The 18,495-nt window shown below is 40.2% G+C and overlaps 1 protein-coding gene across 1 annotated transcript in view; it reads left to right on the top strand.

Moving 5' to 3' along the window:
* The window catches only part of CDH12 (cadherin 12), a 1,390,824-nt gene that overhangs the window by 1,062,564 nt on the left and 309,765 nt on the right, over positions 1-18,495 (top strand). Inside the window, exon 5 of the mRNA XM_063922964.1 lies at positions 11,386-11,680. Within this exon, the coding sequence (XP_063779034.1) occupies positions 11,386-11,680 (295 nt within the window). The remainder of the gene's footprint in view (positions 1-11,385; positions 11,681-18,495) is intronic.

The raw sequence follows: 18,495 nt of genomic DNA, 5'->3' as shown, positions 1-18,495 counted from the left end.
AGTGATTTGGCATCCATGAACTTAGGGAGGAGCTTTAATCTCTCTCCATTGTAATCTTTCTAAGTATAATGGAGAGAGATAAAAGCTCCTCCCTAAATTCATGGGTGCCAAATTGCCGTCCTTAGTATCTCGGTACACTATGTTCTACTAGTGTACTAATTAGCACGAACAGCTTGTAACGTACAGTGGCAAGTTTAATCTTTCTATGTATAATGGAGAGATAAAAGCTCCTCCTTAAGTTCCTAGATGCCAAATCACCGTCCTTAGTATCTCTGTACAGTATGTTCTACTAGTGTTCTAATTAGCGCGAACAGCTTTTAACTGGATGCCAAATCACCGTACTTAGTATCTCTGTACAGTATTTTCTACTAGTGTACTAATTAGCACGAACAGCTTGTAACGTACAGTGGCAAGTTTAATCTTTCTATGTATAATAAAGAGAGATAAAAGCTCCTCCCTAAGTTCCTGGTTGCCAAATTCCCATCCTTAGTATCTCTGTATAGTATTTTCTATTAGGGTACTAATTAGCACAAACAGCTAATTAGTACCCTAATAGAACATACTGTACAGAGATACTAAGTACGGTGATTTGGTATCCAGGAACTTACTGAGGAGCTTTTATCTCTCTCCATTATACATAGAAAGATTAAACTTGCCGCTGTATGTTACAAGCTGTTCGTGCTAATTAGTATCCTAATAGAACATACTGTACAGAGATACTAATTACAGTGATTTGGCATCCAGTTAAAAGCTGTTCGTGCTAATTAGTACACTAGTAGTACATACTGTACAGAGATACTAAGGACGGTGATTTGGCATCTAGGAACTTAGGGAGGTGCTTTTATCTCTCCATTAAACATAGAAAGATTAAACTTGCAACTGTACATTACAAGCTGTTCGTGCTAATTAGTACACTAGAAGAACATACTGGGGACTTGGACTCATACAGTACTTGCATTTCAAAAGCACGGTATTTTCCACCGCCTGCCGCTAGCCCATCGCCCTTCTCCCCTGGGAGCCTGCACAGGTCATGCAGTAGACAGGGAGGGAGTTATTCACATAAACCAGGGAAAAGCTGCAGGAGTGATTGTAATATTAAGGTTCTATGCACCATACGGTACACATACAATTCTGTAGCAGTGCAGACTCAATTGAAATGGCTACCGCCTGTGACTCCTTGCCCCATGGAGGCCCTCGGCTATGGAGCAAGTAACAGCAGATTTTGTAGGTCACGGGGCAATGCTGAAGGAGCGTCAGAATCCCCTAGCTAACATACACAGGGTCGATAGGGATAAGCGAGGTCTATGCACTTAATGATACCCCAGACCCCATCGCATCACAAAGTGACAAAATGTCCAAGGCACATGAACATCCACCTTGTGTCAGCACTCAGCTATGGAGCGAGTGACGGCATAGGTTTTGCAGGCTTTGGGGCAGTGCTGAAGGAGTGTCGGAATCCCCTAGCTAAAATACACAGGGGCGATAGGGTTAAACGAGGTCTATGCACATAATTCTACAAAATGGGGGTTCATGTGCCTCGGACATTTTTTCACTTTGTAATGCAATTGGGTCTGGTGTAACGTTATGTGCATAGACCTCGCTTATCCCTATCGACCCTGTGTATTTTAGCTAGGGGATTCTGACGCTCCTTCAGCATTGGCCCGTTCTTTGAAAACAGTGTTTTCCACTGCCTGGCGTTCCCCCATCCCACTTTCCCCTTCCCCCCAGGGAGCCTGCACAGTTCATGCAGTAGACAGGTAGGGAGTTTCGATCAGGTTACAAGACAAGATTTATGTGAAACCTGTGTGCACCCTTCCATTGAATATATAACAAAGAAAAAAAATAATAATAAAGTGAATGTCACGGGAACTCGGACGCTCATACTGTACATGTATTTTAAAAGCACGGTGTTTATGCATTGTACATACTTCCTTTTACACAATTACTTGCGTCTCCATACACAATCTTGCGTCTGCATACACAAGTGTTTTAACATGTTCGTTTGTGTCTGTATAGACTATTTATTTATATTGAAAACTCTCACCATCTGACCATTGGTCACCATCTATTAATATTACAGTCGTCACTGACCATTTGCCAGAGCTGTAGATCAATCCGCCGCTATATGATCGAAAGTACTGGATTAGTGGAGCATTAGCCACCCAGTGGTGGAGATGTGTAATGCATGCTGAGTATCTAGAATCGCCTCAATGCGCTTGCCTGTGATTAAACTCAGCAAGCTAAGCTATCGCCTTAGCGTGACTAAACGTCCATCTAGGCGGAGAATCGGTCAAGATAAAGGTGGCTACATCTGTATAACTACAAAAGATTTGCTAGTCTGAAATCTCCATTTCCTTTCCATAATATGTCTGTCGCTGTCTTTCAAATATGCCTCATACAGTATGTGTTTAACTAATACAAAACCATTTTTACTGTTAGACAGTATTTCTGTATCTGGTTGTTTTTGAAACTTACTATAAATACATAAAGCTTCCTGTACCTCTCAAAGGACAGTCATACTTATATTTTCAAAAATGTAAACCTGCTATAATATGTTCTGTATTATTATGCTTACTAATCACAAATACCACAGTGATATAAGGTGGCATGGTCTATGTAAAAGGAGGCATGGTTTCAAAGGAGTGTCACAATCACAAGCCATGCCCTCATTTTCATCATTGTGGGGCATGCCCAGTGCTCTGTGAGCTGCTGGTATGCCCACAGTCCCTCTGTTTCACTTGAATAGATGCTGTACACATGCACACAGCAGCTATTCACCGCTGCTCTGCTATACAGAGCAGAGTGACAGGGAGCCTCCCAACTGCCATCTCCACTGTGGCCTGCAGGTGGGACATTGCCCAAAAATGGGACTGTACCATTAAAATTGGGACGGTTAGGAGGTATTTATATATACACTCTTCATAAGGGCAGCACGCCAAGGACTCTAATGACTCCAATAAAAGTATAACATACACAGCACTATGCTTCCAATGTTTCAGTAACCTTTTTCCTTATGAAGTGTATGTGAGGGGGCTAACTTATATATATATATATATATATATATATATATACACACACACACACACGCATACACACACTGTATATAGATATACTGTATATCGATAAAAGGAAAAATGTTTTATTTACTTTATAAAGCATTTTTATCCTTTATGCACCACTGACTAACCCCATCCTGAGTTATTGTAGTGTAGTGGTTGTAGTGTTTCTACCACAGTTGCCAATGATGAATTACTGTATGTTCTCTAAACTTTTCATGGGTAATGTCCGCAGTGAAGGCTATCATTTGTGATAGCCAGAAATAGCCTTCATCAGCAAAGGGGCTTTAAAAATAGGAAAAAACCCTCAATCTTGTAAAAAGGTCTAATTGATTTTAGTATTTAGTTCCCTGAGCTTTGACAAATAGACCCCTAACCCTAAGACTAAATATACATTGTGGCTGAACTCCCTAAATATATTAATAGAAAGACTGGAAAAGAAGAAAACATTAGATGCTATATTAAATAGCTGTTATATACATGCAATAAATGACAAGATGCTGCATGGAGACACTAAGTGCATCAGTGATCAAAGTGACAGTGTATCCTAGAATGATGAAGCAATTTCTCACATATTACAGCATTTATCACCAATCAGTTATGTATTCAAATTGAATTTACTGCTTGTCAGTTAGGCTAGCATTATAAATTACTTTCTATACAGAGAACTATAACTTGTAAGTTAAAAGCAATGCATAAAATACCAAATAAAAAGCCTATTTTGAGAAAATAACATCTCTTCTCAAGTGTTACTTAAAAAATAAATGCAAATGGAGTAGTTTATGACTATTTATGCATTTTATTTAAATAAATGTTACAAAATTGTAGTGCAAAATGTTTTTCTCATCATAATGTTATCTTAAAAATATTTGTTCCCAAGAATTTGCTACATGGTTGACTTTGAGTTTTGTTTGAAGTGCAAAACATGATGTACAGTAGCATAAATAAACACAAATATCAGTATACTATGGGACTAATCCATGTTTGTACAGGAAGGGACCATTTGTTGATGAGGGAGTGGTGGCAAAAAAGCAGGAGTGTCATGACCATTTTTGAGGTGTGTATCTGCTTCAGCTGTGATCATGGATGCAGAGAAGCATGGCACCAGTGTCGCTACTGCCTCGGCCAGTCTGCGTATCCATAGGTCCAGAGGTTAAAGTGGGCCGGAACGGGCCGGAACTGCGTTCTGTCAGTTGTATTGGGAGGCGGAACTAGTTCCGCCACCTCCAGCCCACTTTACCCGGCCTAACTGACTAGAGTAGACCATCCCCGCCTCTCATTGTGCGCTGCGCCACCCACATTAATAGATGGGTAGGGGCGGCCAGGACTAGGACTACCTTATAGCCCACCTCCACGAGTTCCCCTCCCTCCTACAGCGTCGCTGGCCGCGGCGGCGAGATTCAGGCAATGCATCTCCACATGTCTGTCTCTCCTGCCGTGTAAAGGCACAGAGGACAGGAGACCCATGCTGACGCTCTTGGTGGCTCTCAATGGCAGGGGCAATAGACGGGAGTACTGGCACAAGGAGAGAGAGAGGTAGGAAAGAGCGGGGTGTCGGAAGAGGGAGGGATGTTGTGCGCTGTGTCAGGAATTAAATGTGGGGGGGGAGTGAAGCTGTATGTGGGATTACATGTACTGGGGAGGGGGAGCTGTGTCAGGTATTAAATGTGCGGGGGGGTGATCTGTATGTGGGATTACATGTACTGGGGAGGGGAAGCTGTGTCAGGTATTAAATGTGCGGGGGGGTGATCTGTATGTGGGATTACATGTACTGGGGAGGGGGAGCTGTGTCAGATATTAAATGTGCGGGGGGGGATCTGTATGTGGGATTACATGTACTGGGGAGGGGGAGCTGTGTCAGGTATTAAATGTGTGGGGGGGATCTGTATGTGGGATTACATGTGCTGGGAAGGGGGAGCTGTGTCAGGTATTAAATGTGCGGGGGGGATCTGTATGTGGGATTACATGTGCTGGGAAGGGGGAGCTGTGTCAGGTATTAAATGTGCGGGGGGGGATCTGTATGTGGGATTACATGTGCTGGGAAGGGGGAGCTGTGTCAGGTATTAAATGTGCGGGGGGGGATCTGTATGTGGGATTACATGTGCTGGGAAGGGGGAGCTGTGTCAGATATTAAATGTGCGGGGGGGATCTGTATGTGGGATTACATGTACTGGGGAGGGGGAGCTGTGCGAGGGATTAAATGTGCTGGGGGGGAGCTGTATGTGGGATTATATGTGTCCTGGGGAAGGGGGACCTGTGTCGGGGAATAAATGTGCAGGGGGGAGCTGTATGTGGGATTATATGTGCTGGGGAAGGGGGATCTGTGTCAGAGATTATGTGCTGGGGAGGATAAACTGTGTTAGGGATTATTTGTTTGGGAGGGGTAAACTGTCAGAGTTTACATGTGCCGGGAGGGAGGAGCTGTGAGTCGGATTATATGCTGTGGGCATTATGTGTATTATGGGGTGCTACTACTGTGGGCATTATTACTGTTGTGTAACACGCCCCTTTTTTGAGACCACGCCCCTTTTTGTGGCGCGCGCCTACGACGCGCGCAATACCTTTGTTGCACGGGCACCGTGGGGAGGGGGGTTAGTTCCACCACCTCTCTAGGACCTCTCTAAGCACTGCATAGGTCAACCCTAGAAGTTGATGTTACCTGTTATTGCATCTGTGCTGCGTACGAGTACACAAATGCAAAGGACTTTGTGATAGCTCTGGTGGGCACCTATCGTCTTTCCTGGATTGCTTCACTTGTGACGATTAACAGTTCTGTGACCTAGAAAAATGCAGATGCATGTGCATTTGCATACAAACATAAATTAGGCCGTAATTGGTTAAGGTACTAGAAATAGTATCTATGTGGTCTAATTTACTGATGCTGAGTTGGACATATCTCTGTAGTATAATGGACACAAATGGCAAGTTTTTGCAAACAAAGCACACGTGAAGTGATACATTTCTGTTTATGTGCAGCCTATATTGAGTTCTGCTGAATTTGGCCATTGTAGAGCTGTTATTGGGCAGTGACAATGAGATCGCATGTAACTGCCCTGACGTTTGGGATTGTTGTGGGCTTGTATCTAAATCTCTGCATTTCTGAGTCATGCATATTGGGAAGAGAAGCCTGTTTCTGATAGATCTCTTAGCATGGCGCTAGTGCAAGTGCTATTTATGACAGTTGCAGTGATTACTATAAAATCAATGGGTGGCACAATAGTCTGCTTGCAGGCGCCATGGACCCAAATATTAGACAAATAGTATCTTGCATTAGCACAAGGTAGAAAATCTAACTGCAACTGAGAATCAGCCCCTTAGAGAGGATGTGTAAATGGAAAAGTACATAACCTAGAAAGGAAAACTGAGCTACTGAACAGAAACTATTGTTTAGGTTCTAAAAGTTCTATTTTCAAGGTTAGATGAAATACAGGAAAAGGACTAATGAAAATTTTCAAGGGGAATTTGTGGACAACTACTTCAAAAGTTTACAAATTACAGGGATATTTATGATCTTCAAAATTGACAAAACAACAATCCTGTAAATTAATAAAAAAAATTGGTCAATCTTGTAAATTGGAAACAATTTATAGAGGTCAAGTAGAACATTTTACAAATGAAATTGAATCAGGCGATTTTACAGAAATGACACTAAGGAATTTGTTTTTGTAGCAGGGATTTTGAAAACAATTTTTTATAGTGATTTTGTTACTGGATTTAAATAAGCTATTTTTTCAAGACTGCACATGGAACATATTATCTTTAAAAAAAATCAGTGGTTTTTAAAAACATTGATTTATTTACTAAGTGTTGGATTCTAAAATCCAGCACTTACGATCATGTTAATGCCGAAAATGTAATGGCAGTGGTTTTACTTACCATGATATTCTTGTAAAAATATTGCCCTTTTACATTTTTGGAATAAACACAATCAGATGCTCTGGATTTTAGGTAATAAATCTTAATAACCCCCTAAGATTTTATATTAGATATAGACAATTTGGGTCATTTTACTAATACCAGTGGGGTTAAGTGAGATTTAATTTAGTATAAATAATATTAGTGAATGTTGTATGATGGTTGTAAATCTTCCAGTGGGAAAGAGAGAGCTATATAAAAGAGACTAAGGTAATTGCTACAATTTTTGCAACGGAAAAATGGAGGTATTACCCATACTAAACTAGTTTCTAGATTCTTGTTATCATTAATCTTGTTCACTATAGAAAATTATAGCTAGAATTTGATACTATGGGCAATATCTCCATTTTTTATATATATATATATATATATATATAAACACAAAAGTATCTTTATCTTGCGCCAACTCAGGAGCGACACACTGGGAGAGATCTTTGTTGGGAGACCTCAAAAACATACAAAGAAAAACACAGATTCCCAAGTGCGCTAATAATGAAGTGTGATTACACAGTTCTTCCAGCGTTTATTTCGTCGGAAAATGTGGACTGTAGGATGTTTAGATCTGGGGACCTGTAACAGACACCCCTCACCAAAAAGTCACCCAAACAAGAGGCCAACAGGCCAATTAATAAAAAGTTATTTTAATAACATATGATAAAACATATGAATTTTGATACACAGTTCAAAATATAAAATTATATCCATAAAATACAGCCACAACCAACATGTTTGTAAGATGGAATTCTGGATACTCCCTCACCTTTTTCAAGGTGCGAGCTCGAAGGGAGTATCTTCACAAACTAGGGTGTGTATTTTTGACTGACAACCCCAATGCGTTTCGTCTTATCGACTTCATCAGGGGTAACACATATAGGGAAAAAGGCTAATTCGCTCTTGATAATTTTATATGGCAGATCGTAACCTCAAAATAGGGATTAATCAAAGTCTCCTTTATCTGGATTTAATAGGTGGAGCTCCTATATTCGGGCTCCTAACTGGAGCTAGAATGGTATTCCTTTTTAGAAATAATATCTATAAAATGATAGTGTTTTTGTAGACACTGCCTTGGAACTAATTAGACATAATTCCTTAAGAGCCGTCTAAAAAAGCTCTTGATTATATTCCGTTGGAAATTCCGACAACCGTATGTCGGCGTTTATGCAAACTAAAGTATGGTCTCCAACTCTTATGACCAAGAATATTTCTGGTTCAAATGTTGACTCATGTAAAATTCAAGATTTTAAATGGCTGGTTTGACAATCACAGGGATATAAAGGATGCAACTTCCTCAATAGATCTCAAGGCATAAATCCTGGAGGAAATTTGGCTGTGTAAATCTACCAGTAGATGTTTTTTTTTAAACACAGAAAAAAATATTCCTTCTGTTCACTCAAAAATGCCTCAGTTAAATGTGCAAAACATTGTTTGTTCATTTGAACCCTTTATTCTAACCATTACATACAATATATCCACTTGTTATAGTAGTGAAGGAGGAAATAGTGAATTATAGGGGAGCTAAACCGTGATGTGAGCAGCTTGCAAGCTGTCTTGAGAAAATGAAATTTCTTATTGCATTCATTTTTATTTGAATTGGTTGAACATATTTTGGATATGTTTTATATAAGACTGTCATTGCTGCAGATATAGATTGGGTTGCTAAGATAATGAGAGATCAGGGATAAAGGAGAAATAGTTACAATGAATCCTCACCTTTATTCAGTAAAAACATTAGAAAGTATGAAAAGGGACAATGACCAGCTCAGCTCTTATGAATGCTGATCATTTTGATTTCTATTAAGGTAAAATAAAAACATTTAATGTGATGTAATAATTTCCAGTTTAGGGTCTCATGCTTAGTTGGATGCATATGCACAAAAACAGCTTTAAAAAAAACTGTACAAAGAATAGTGCATTTGTGTTCATATACTGAGTCAGAAATATAATCTATATCTGCACCAGTCACATATAGACCTGGAGCACAGTATGCTATGTGTAGTATATACATCCAGATGAACTTAAACACAACCAAGTTAGAAGCACAAGAAACACTTAATAACATTTGCTTTTATAGTGAAAAAAAGATGTGTATTAGTCTTGACTTAATTAAGCAAACTTACAGCAGGTATAATTTTCTTTCCCATGTGGTATTAAAAAATTGCAAAATAATGCAATGAAAAAAATGCTCAGAAAATGATGTAATATATGTGCAGCCAATGAAGAAATCCCCTATCAGCCTAAGATCCACAATCAGTAAATCAGAAGCAGTTAACACATTTTTGTGACTCTCTTGGCAATCAGCATACAGTATATATTAGCAGAAGCGTACCACATGTTTTAAGTACCAAAAAATGCAGAAATGATCACTGATTGTAGACTCTTCAGCCATGTCAAGGAAAAAATGGTAGAGACTAAACTGAAATAAATGGTAATCAAGTGTCAATTACCCAAAGTGTAAATGTTATTATAATATTAAAGAGCTGCAATTTGCAGTTACTGTGTATCAAAAATAGTAATTGATTTTCTTTACACTGGATAGGGGAGGTTGGAGAGAGATAAAGTACAGAGACACACAGTACCAGTCAACCAGCTCCTAATTTCTATGTTACAGTCTGTGCTTGAAAAATGACAGTTAGAAGCTGATTGGTTGGTACTTTGGGGCAGACGTATGTTACCGGTACATATCGTGCTGGTATGGCTCTCCCTGCTTCACCTCTTTCCTCAGATAAAGCAGAAAGCATTAGCACCGAGATGTATTAACATCTCAGCTGCTGGAGTGACTAGTGACAACTCCCTCCTCTCGCAATGCCTGTGAAGGGCAGTCTTAACAGCAGTCTAGGCCCCTGGGCACAGCAATGCACTGGGCCCCCTACCCATCCTCCAGTGGTAGGGGTGGGAGGTGCTATAAGCAGCAGCTCCAATGTCCTGTGGGAGGTAGGGGGTGTTCTGTCTTCTGCTCAGCATGTAGGACCTGGAGCAGTAATATCTGCTAATTACTCCTTTACTGCACAGATGGTGGGAGATGGGCCCGTGGGGAGAACACTAAACTGTAGAAGGGGGTATTAGGCTGAATGAAGGGGCCCCAGTACATGACTTCCAGGGTGGTAGGGGGTGTTTAATACGCAGAGTAGGGGTGGATAGTGGAGTTAGCTTAATATTCATCATTTTCTGGTGGGAGGGCAGCTTGCTTGACTGTAGATATCTCCAGTTTCTGGAAATAGATTTCTTAGCTTTCATTGGGATAAAAATATTAGAGAGTCCCATCTTTCAGGAGGTATTGGGGACTAGGGGATCAGAGATCAGGAGCCAGAGCAATCCACCAACGAATATATAAAACAGCATACCAGGCATGTGGAGCTAGAACAGGGACCGGCTGCTGGAAGGCTGATCTTTCTGGTTTTGGGAATAGTAGAGACAAGCTGCCAGTGTCCTCTGAAAGGGGAAAGTCCCAGATTTTGGAGTATACCCTCAGAAAAACTCTACGTCAGACAGAACCTGAGATATCTGGCTGGGAAGATCAATTAACAGGCTCAAATGGGGACTACTGCTTTGATGTCAGATATCTCTGGTTCCCCAGGGCCGATTTTAAAATAACTGGTACTTTTGGAAAGAGGGGACTTTCAGCTATCAGCCTAGGGCCCTTATACTTCTTGGGCCCTTGGGCATGTTCTTATTGAGCCCATATGAAAAGATGGCCCTGTGCCTGTCTAATGCTGATGCACTGTGTCTCACTACCTGGCCTGCTCACTAATCATGCGTGAGATCTTGCTACTCTCACGACATCTCCTATGCAGAGATGTCCCTGCTGTGGTGAATGGGCAATGACACCTGCAGCTATTGAAATCACTGCAGGTATCGCTGCAGGTATCGAAATAGCTGCAGGTGTCAGAGTGGCCAGTGCCACAGACCGTTCATACATTGCTCAGTATATCGGCGTACTTACAAATAACAGTGCCGATAATCACAGTGATGCATAGCAGCAGTCACTTGCCACACACTGCCAGGGTCATGCTGTACATAATGTGCGATGATACCACTTCTCCCCCATAACAGAGGATCAAGCAGTACATACAGTAGGTGCCTTTGTCTCTCACTACTGTATCTCTTTCCAAGCTTTGAAAAATGTCCTCCTAATGAGGCCAGAACGTTAGAAAAGTATCAAGAAAACTATAATTCTTGTTTAAACAGATAAACACAAATATGTTATGCCAAATTTACTTAAAAATCTACAGGCACTTTTTTTAAGCTAAATAAATATTTAATGTAATTTATTTGGCAGCAGATTAGTTAAATATAGTTTATATGATAGCTTACTCATGAAGTTATAATTACAATGAGGTAATATCCAAGTGTCTTGTATAACTTGTTTTTACATTCACACAATAAAAAAATGTGTTCTATGCTTTGTATTTTACAGCTTCACTCTGACGTGGACAAGGGAATTGGATCTGTGAAATATACACTCTTGGGTGATGGTGCTGGTACAATTTTTACAATTGATGACACTACAGGTGACATCCATGCTATTAAAAGTCTGGATAGAGAAGAAAAACCATTCTATACATTACGTGCTCAAGCTGTGGATATTGTTACGGGAAAGCCAGTGGAGCCAGAATCTGAATTCATTATCAAAGTTCAGGACATTAATGATAATGAGCCAAAGTTTTTGGATGGCCCTTATGTTGCTAGTGTTCCTGAAATGTCTCCAGTTGGTGAGTAAGAAAATTCCTTTTAAGATGTTAACTCTGTAGTTTATAAAAATACAATTAGTTTTAAAGAGTACTGAATGGTTATGCTACCTACGCAAAATTTCAGAAGCATGTCAATCCCTGTAAACTGACTTTTGATTTAGGAAATGTAATTATTACTATTGTGTAATAAGCCTCTAACTGTATTAAACTTTTATAGTTTTACATTTGGCTAAATAAGAAAGATTAACAAAAACAATTGCAGTAATAACATAAATATTGTATTACAGATAAAAGAAAGGGGTTGATGTACTCTAACAAGCAGTTAAACCATGGATAAGAGAATTGCTTATAGCAACTAATCTGTTACTACATAAAATTTTATAGAATGTTCTTGATAAATGCTAGCTCAAAGCTGATTGGTTGCCATTGTCAACTATTCCAGTGGTCACATCTCCTCTTTTTTTCACTGTTTGATACATCAACCCCAAAGATACAGTACATAAAGAAACTATTGTAAAGCAGAGGTCTACATACTCTATTTATTTATTTATTTATTTTTTATTTAATTATTAATGTGTTTATTTGTAATCACAGCTGTTTCATTAATGTAGTCTTTTTTTTCCTGTAGACACTTTTATCTACTTACACTAGAATTATATGCTGTGGAAAAATTATCAAAGTGCACAGGAATATTATAAAATAGATTTGATTTGCAATGGATTACAGTCAAGCTAATATCTATTTGTTTGCATTGGGAAACTATTTGTTGTACTATGGTTGGCTGACTGTTGGTGGAACTGATTTCTTGCATCCTTTTAAGAGAGAATGTTATATACACAGACACAGTGAGCAGCAAGACCTCAAACAGGACATGACTTCAAAGAACTAGATTCACTTAAAGTGCTCCTTAAATTGGGTGATACAGGGAATATTATCAAAGAATATAACAATAACTACAGTTCTTTGTTTCTAGAATAAATTATTTTAACCCGTCTGGTATGTATATAATTTCTTGCCATTATTCTTACTTGCTACATTACTGTATAAGTTATTTCTAAAATGATTTGTTATATATTGAAAAATCCTAGACCTATTATCATCTGGAGTTTAGTAAGTGATATTCTACAAGTCTGTTATTTTGAGTTCTCCTGGACATATAGCATTTTTTGTGGTTATTGATTTTAGTGAGTTTGCCACTCTGTTACTATCTTCATTGGTACCTCTAATCTAATACACATGAAATGTTATCTCTTTATGATGATTCTCTTGGCCAGGACAAGGTCATGGACATGTTGGGAAAACTCTAGCCTTGGGAAAGCACAAACTATTGTCCTATGTCTTTTTTAACATCACAAGAGTTGTGGTTTGACTGAAGTGGGTATGGTTTCTACATGCAATGTAATATATGAAAAGTTTTTTAATTATCTATATATAATGCAGCCATCATTCTATTGACAGATATACAATAAACAGATAAATACAGTGTCCTCTACACAATACTGAAACCATTCTAATAGTATCTAAGAAATACAGAAAGTACTCTAGTTACCTGTAGTTAATACAGTAAACATTGTACAATACACGATTCATTTTAATTACCAATTTACAATTAAGAAATTAATTTAGTGATCCAGTTACAATACAATACAATACAAATTACAATACACAGAAAATCACATTGGCAAATACGTTATTGTGATATGCAAATTCACATACAAAGCATTAGGTATACACTTTTACTAAAAAATGCAATGTACTTGATTTTAAGTTGAACCCAAGTGGATGCATCAATTGATTTTTAGCAAACTACACATGTGCCACACTCTACATATGAATGTATACACACCTTGATTGAGGCTACATGTGTAGCTGATTTTCAACTGGATAGCTACCTTGCAAGTGCACACAAGAGATTCATTCTTGTGTGAATGCCATGGGAGTGTCATGGCCATGTAGCTAGACTTCTGCAATATTCTGGGTTGTTCGTAAGATGAAGGAATGTCTGTTTCTGATGCATTTTTTGCGCCAACCATGAGGTACAGTAGGTGTAAGCATTGATTCTAATGATGATTGTTTTATTTGTAGAAGGATGCATAATGTCCTGTGGCAATTCACATTAGCATAAGAAACTCATTCTGGATGCCGCGGCTGTCCGCACATGCGCCCACTTTGTATACAACTCAGAATCATGTCCCATATGCTAGAAAATTTTAAGAACCTAAAACCTTTAAAAGTTTTTCTTTCTCCCTGCTGAAATCTCTAAAGCTATTAAAACCTCTCCCCGAAACAAGGGCCCTGGCCCTGACGGGTTTATTGCTGATTTCTATATTGCTTTCCACGATATTCTTACCCCCCATTTGACTGCCCTATTCAACACGTTCTCGAGTATAGGCACCCTCCCACCAGAACTGTTGGAAGCACGTATAGTCACCATCCCCAAGCCTGGCAAAGACCCGGCTTACGTACACAACTATCGTCCTATAGCACTGCTCAATTGTTACATTAAACTATATGCCAAGCTGATTGCGACACGTGTTAACCAATTCCTTCCATTGCTGGTGCACCCGGCCCAAACTGGTTTTGTGCCTGGGAGACAAGCGTCAGATAATACGCGCAGGGTCTTTAACTTGATTGACTCACTCTCAAATGACCAAGGCCTTCTCTTGCTGTCCTTAGACGCCGAGAAGGCCTTCGATAGACTGAACTGGACGTATATGCGTGAAGTTCTTCTTCGTTTTGGCTTTAGAGATCGTATCTTGACTTCTGTTTTGGCGCTATATAGCTCCCCCACGGCCCGGGTGCTCAGCAATGGATTACTCTCCGACTCCTTTCCAATTACCAATGGTGCTAGACAAGGGTGTCCCCTCTCTCCCCTAATATTTGTCCTCTCAATTGAACCTCTAGCCATCTCAATCCGGAATAATCCCCATTTTCCAGCATTGCAATTTGGATCTTCCCGACAAAAATTAAGTCTCTTTGCGGATGATGTTCTCCTGTTTATTTCTGATCCCATTCACACTCTTCCTCTCTTACACTCTACTTTAGATGCATATAGCCAGGCTTCTTATTATAAGCTCAACACCACTAAGACAGACGCCTTACCCATCAACCTTTCCCACTCCTTGCCAGCCCTCCAATCATCTTACCCCTATAATTGGAAGAACCTCATGATAAAATACCTTGGAATTAACATTCCGACCCATACTCCCGATGTTTTCACTTCCAATCTCTCCCCTCTAATAGAGACGCTTGAGGCCCTGGCGAAATCCTGGGCCTCCTATGAGGTCTCCTGGCTAGGCCGTATGGCTGCTTTTAAAATGTCTCTTCTCCCCAAATTAATGTACCTGTTCCACACGATCCCATATAACTTTCCAAAGAAGGCCCTCCGGACCTGTTCCTCTATAATGACTAGATATGTTTGGTCCTTGAAGCCGCCTTCCCTGGCACATTCTAAATTAGTCCTGCCTAAAGCACTAGGAGGTCTATATCTACCTAGCATCCTCCTATATCAGGAAGCCTGTCTCCTGGCTTCTCTTAAACACTATTTCGATGTCAACACCCAGATAGGTTGGGTGGACTTTGAACAGACTCGAGCCCTCCCGCTCCCCCTTGCAGATTTATTCCGCATTCCCAATAGGCTCCGGCCTTCCTTTCCACACCTGCTTCCATCCACACAAGCTGCGCTAACATCCTGGGACAGACTATCTGCAACTCTACAGACCCCTACCAGTTGTCTCACCCAGATCTCCATCACTACACTCACAAAGATGATACCCCATCTGAATCTCTCTAAATGGAAACAAGCAGGTATATCATGTTTAAGTGCTCTTCTCGACGGACTCTCTCTATTGCCTTTTCCAGCCCTTCAACTTAAGTTCTCTCTACCCACTTCAGAACTGTTTCACTACTTGCAAATCGCACACTGGTGGAGATCGATTCCCAATGCCTCCTTGTCATCGGACATGACCTCACAAATGATTTTCTCTCATCTCTCCTTGAATAAATCCAGGGGTGATATCACATTCTGGTGTAACCTACTGATTACTCCTATCTCCCCTTCCAAATCTAACGCACAATTGAAATGGGAATCAGATTTAGGCAGGACGCTTTCTCCGATTGACTGGCGTAAAATTTTGCTTAGCCTCCCACTCCATGTCCCGATGCCTGAACCACACCGAGATGCACATAAAACTAATCCACAGAATATATTTGACCCCCAACCGACTGCACAGATTTTGGCCCTCCTGCAGTAATAAATGCTGGAGGCTTTGTGGCTCTGTGGGACACATCTTCCACATATTTTGGTCCTGCCCACACCTTCTTAATTATTGGTCTGAAGTTTTTGACCTGATTAATAGAGTTCTCGATACTCACCTAACCCCGGACCCTGCCCTCGCGTTATTACATATTGTTCCCTCGTCGGTCCCCCATCTAGCAGATATGTACTAGGTCACATTTTAATTGCCGCTCGCTCTAACTTGGCCCAGCTCTGGAAACAACCTGCGCCCCCTACTTTACTAAAAGTAATCAACAAAACAAATCACCACTTTCTTATGGAAACTGAATATTTCCCCCCTCCCGACAGTTCACCCTCTCCAAGGAAAAATTGGTCTCTGTGGCAGCAGTTTGTTACGGCTGGTGAGGGCTCCCATTACTTTCGCAACCCCTCTTCAAGCGACCCTCCTCAGACTAGTTTAATTGAACAACCGGACAGTGAGTAAAGAGTTGCTGTACCAGCTTACTGAGATTCCTCCTCCAATTATTCCAGCCAACACTATCTCCTATAAATGTATCGATGGGCCCTATGCACATTCCTACATACCTTCCTCATTTTTTATTTCTCTTCAATAGCCTCTATTCACTATGTTGTATTCTAGGTTTCCCTTTGTAACGCTATTGGTTCTCTCTCCCTCCTCGTACTATCGCTTTAGGATATCTAGTATTACATCTGTAACTGTTGGGCGTATTCTGTCCCTCTATTTCTCGAGAAGGTTCACTTGATTCCTCTCTAGCCCGTGAGAGTACAAGCACTCTGGATTTACTGGATGCTCCCTACCCTCCCCCCTCCTATACCCCTCCGTTTGATTTATGTTTTATTGTATACCTATATACCATGTTGTATGATGTACTACTCATCCCCTCTTTTCTTTTCTGTACCCCATAAAAATTTCTATTTTTTCTCAATAAAAATTCTTGAAGTTAAAAAAAAAAGGTTTGGCATTTGGGGGGTGGGATCTCGTTGGCGCTGCTGTCGGGGGGCTCCTGTGGCGGCCCGTTCGGCCCGCGGGTGTTGGTTTGCCCGGCGCATTTCGTCTGGCGGACTTCCTCAGGGGTGTTTTTTATGTGTGGGAGCGGTGTCTTGGTGTGAAGGTGGAAGGGACGGGTCCCGTGTGGTTTGTCCCACTTTTGAATCCTATAGTCAGTAGGGACCAGTGTAGAATATTCCAGCTTTCTAGTGGCTAACTTCCAGACCCGTTTGGACTTATTATTGACAGCCTTTATTTTTTATTAGCTGCAATGTTGGAGCTTGTGTCCTCGGCGCTATACTCACTCTGAATCTGATTGTGGGATTTGGGGGTGGGGTGGACTGTGTGGGATTATTCCCATCTGTTTTCGTGTTAAAATATCGCTCTTGCATGTGGGGCGCGCCCCTGGGGGGGTCTGTTGGATGGGGCGCGTTGGGTGGGTTGGCATTTGTGGGTTGGACGGGCTGTCATGGGGGCTCCTCCCTGGCTGGAGTGGACGGCGGTGCCGGTGGGATCTTGTCCCACGAGTATTACATTTTAATGTAAGAGTCATTCATTTATTTTAAAATAAGATTTTATCAACAATAAATTTCATGGAAGTTTAAAAAAAAAAAAAAGTTTTTCTTTCTAATTCAGTATGTATAACAAGAATATAATCACTCCACACAGTAATTGGTATTACAACAGAGGCATGACAGCTTTCAAAGTTAAGTAGGGATGGTCAGTTAACTTTTCATTGATAGTTACACACAAAACATTTTATAGTCACAATATCAATAATTGCTAGAACAGCTTGGGTATTTTCCACACAAATTTGCAACATTGCAGTAAAATAAATGTTATAAAAATGGATATACAGTAGGGACTTGTTCATGTTTGTTAGCAAACTAAAAAAGCACACTAATGGGCAAAACCATGCTGCACTGCCGGTGGGGCATATGTTACATGTGCAGAGAGATTTAGATTTGGGCTGGGAGTGTCCAAACTGAAATATATATTGCATTATAAAAATAAAACAGTCAGTATTTACCTTGCACAGAGACAATACAACACACTCAAATCTAAATCTTTCTGCACATGTTACATCTGCCCCACCTACAGTGCAACATGGTTTTGTCCAGTTGTGGTTTTTTTTTGGTTTGATAACAAACCTGAATAACCCCCATAATTAGCGTTTCATTGGATAGCTCTGATCTGCTGGAGCTGTTGAATTTTGTGTCACCTTATAAATAAATGATGATGATACCATAAGTGAACAGCTGGTAACACACATTAACATACTGTATATAAAATCTTATAACTGAAACCTGCAGTAACATACTTTTTCTGTTGAAGTATAACACATATTTATAAAAGTAACCTTTCATTCTCGTGCCAAAAAGGTAAACAAAGGAATTATTAAATTTGTTTACCTTAAAAAGGCATTTCCATCACATACTGTACACAATTATTCTTCTGTTTTCGGCATAGTTGCAAAAGCCAATTAAAAAAGATCAGCAGGACTCACCTGAAATATACAAATGAAAGCTGGTTAGCAATATAAGTTTTAACAAAATGCCCTATTTCATTGGTAATTCCATTAATCCCTAA

This window comes from Pseudophryne corroboree, chromosome 5, assembly GCF_028390025.1.
Source record: "Pseudophryne corroboree isolate aPseCor3 chromosome 5, aPseCor3.hap2, whole genome shotgun sequence".
Taxonomy (NCBI): domain Eukaryota; kingdom Metazoa; phylum Chordata; class Amphibia; order Anura; family Myobatrachidae; genus Pseudophryne; species Pseudophryne corroboree.
The sequence above is the reverse complement of the archived record's forward strand: the minus strand, read 5'-3'. Positions and strand labels throughout refer to the sequence as shown.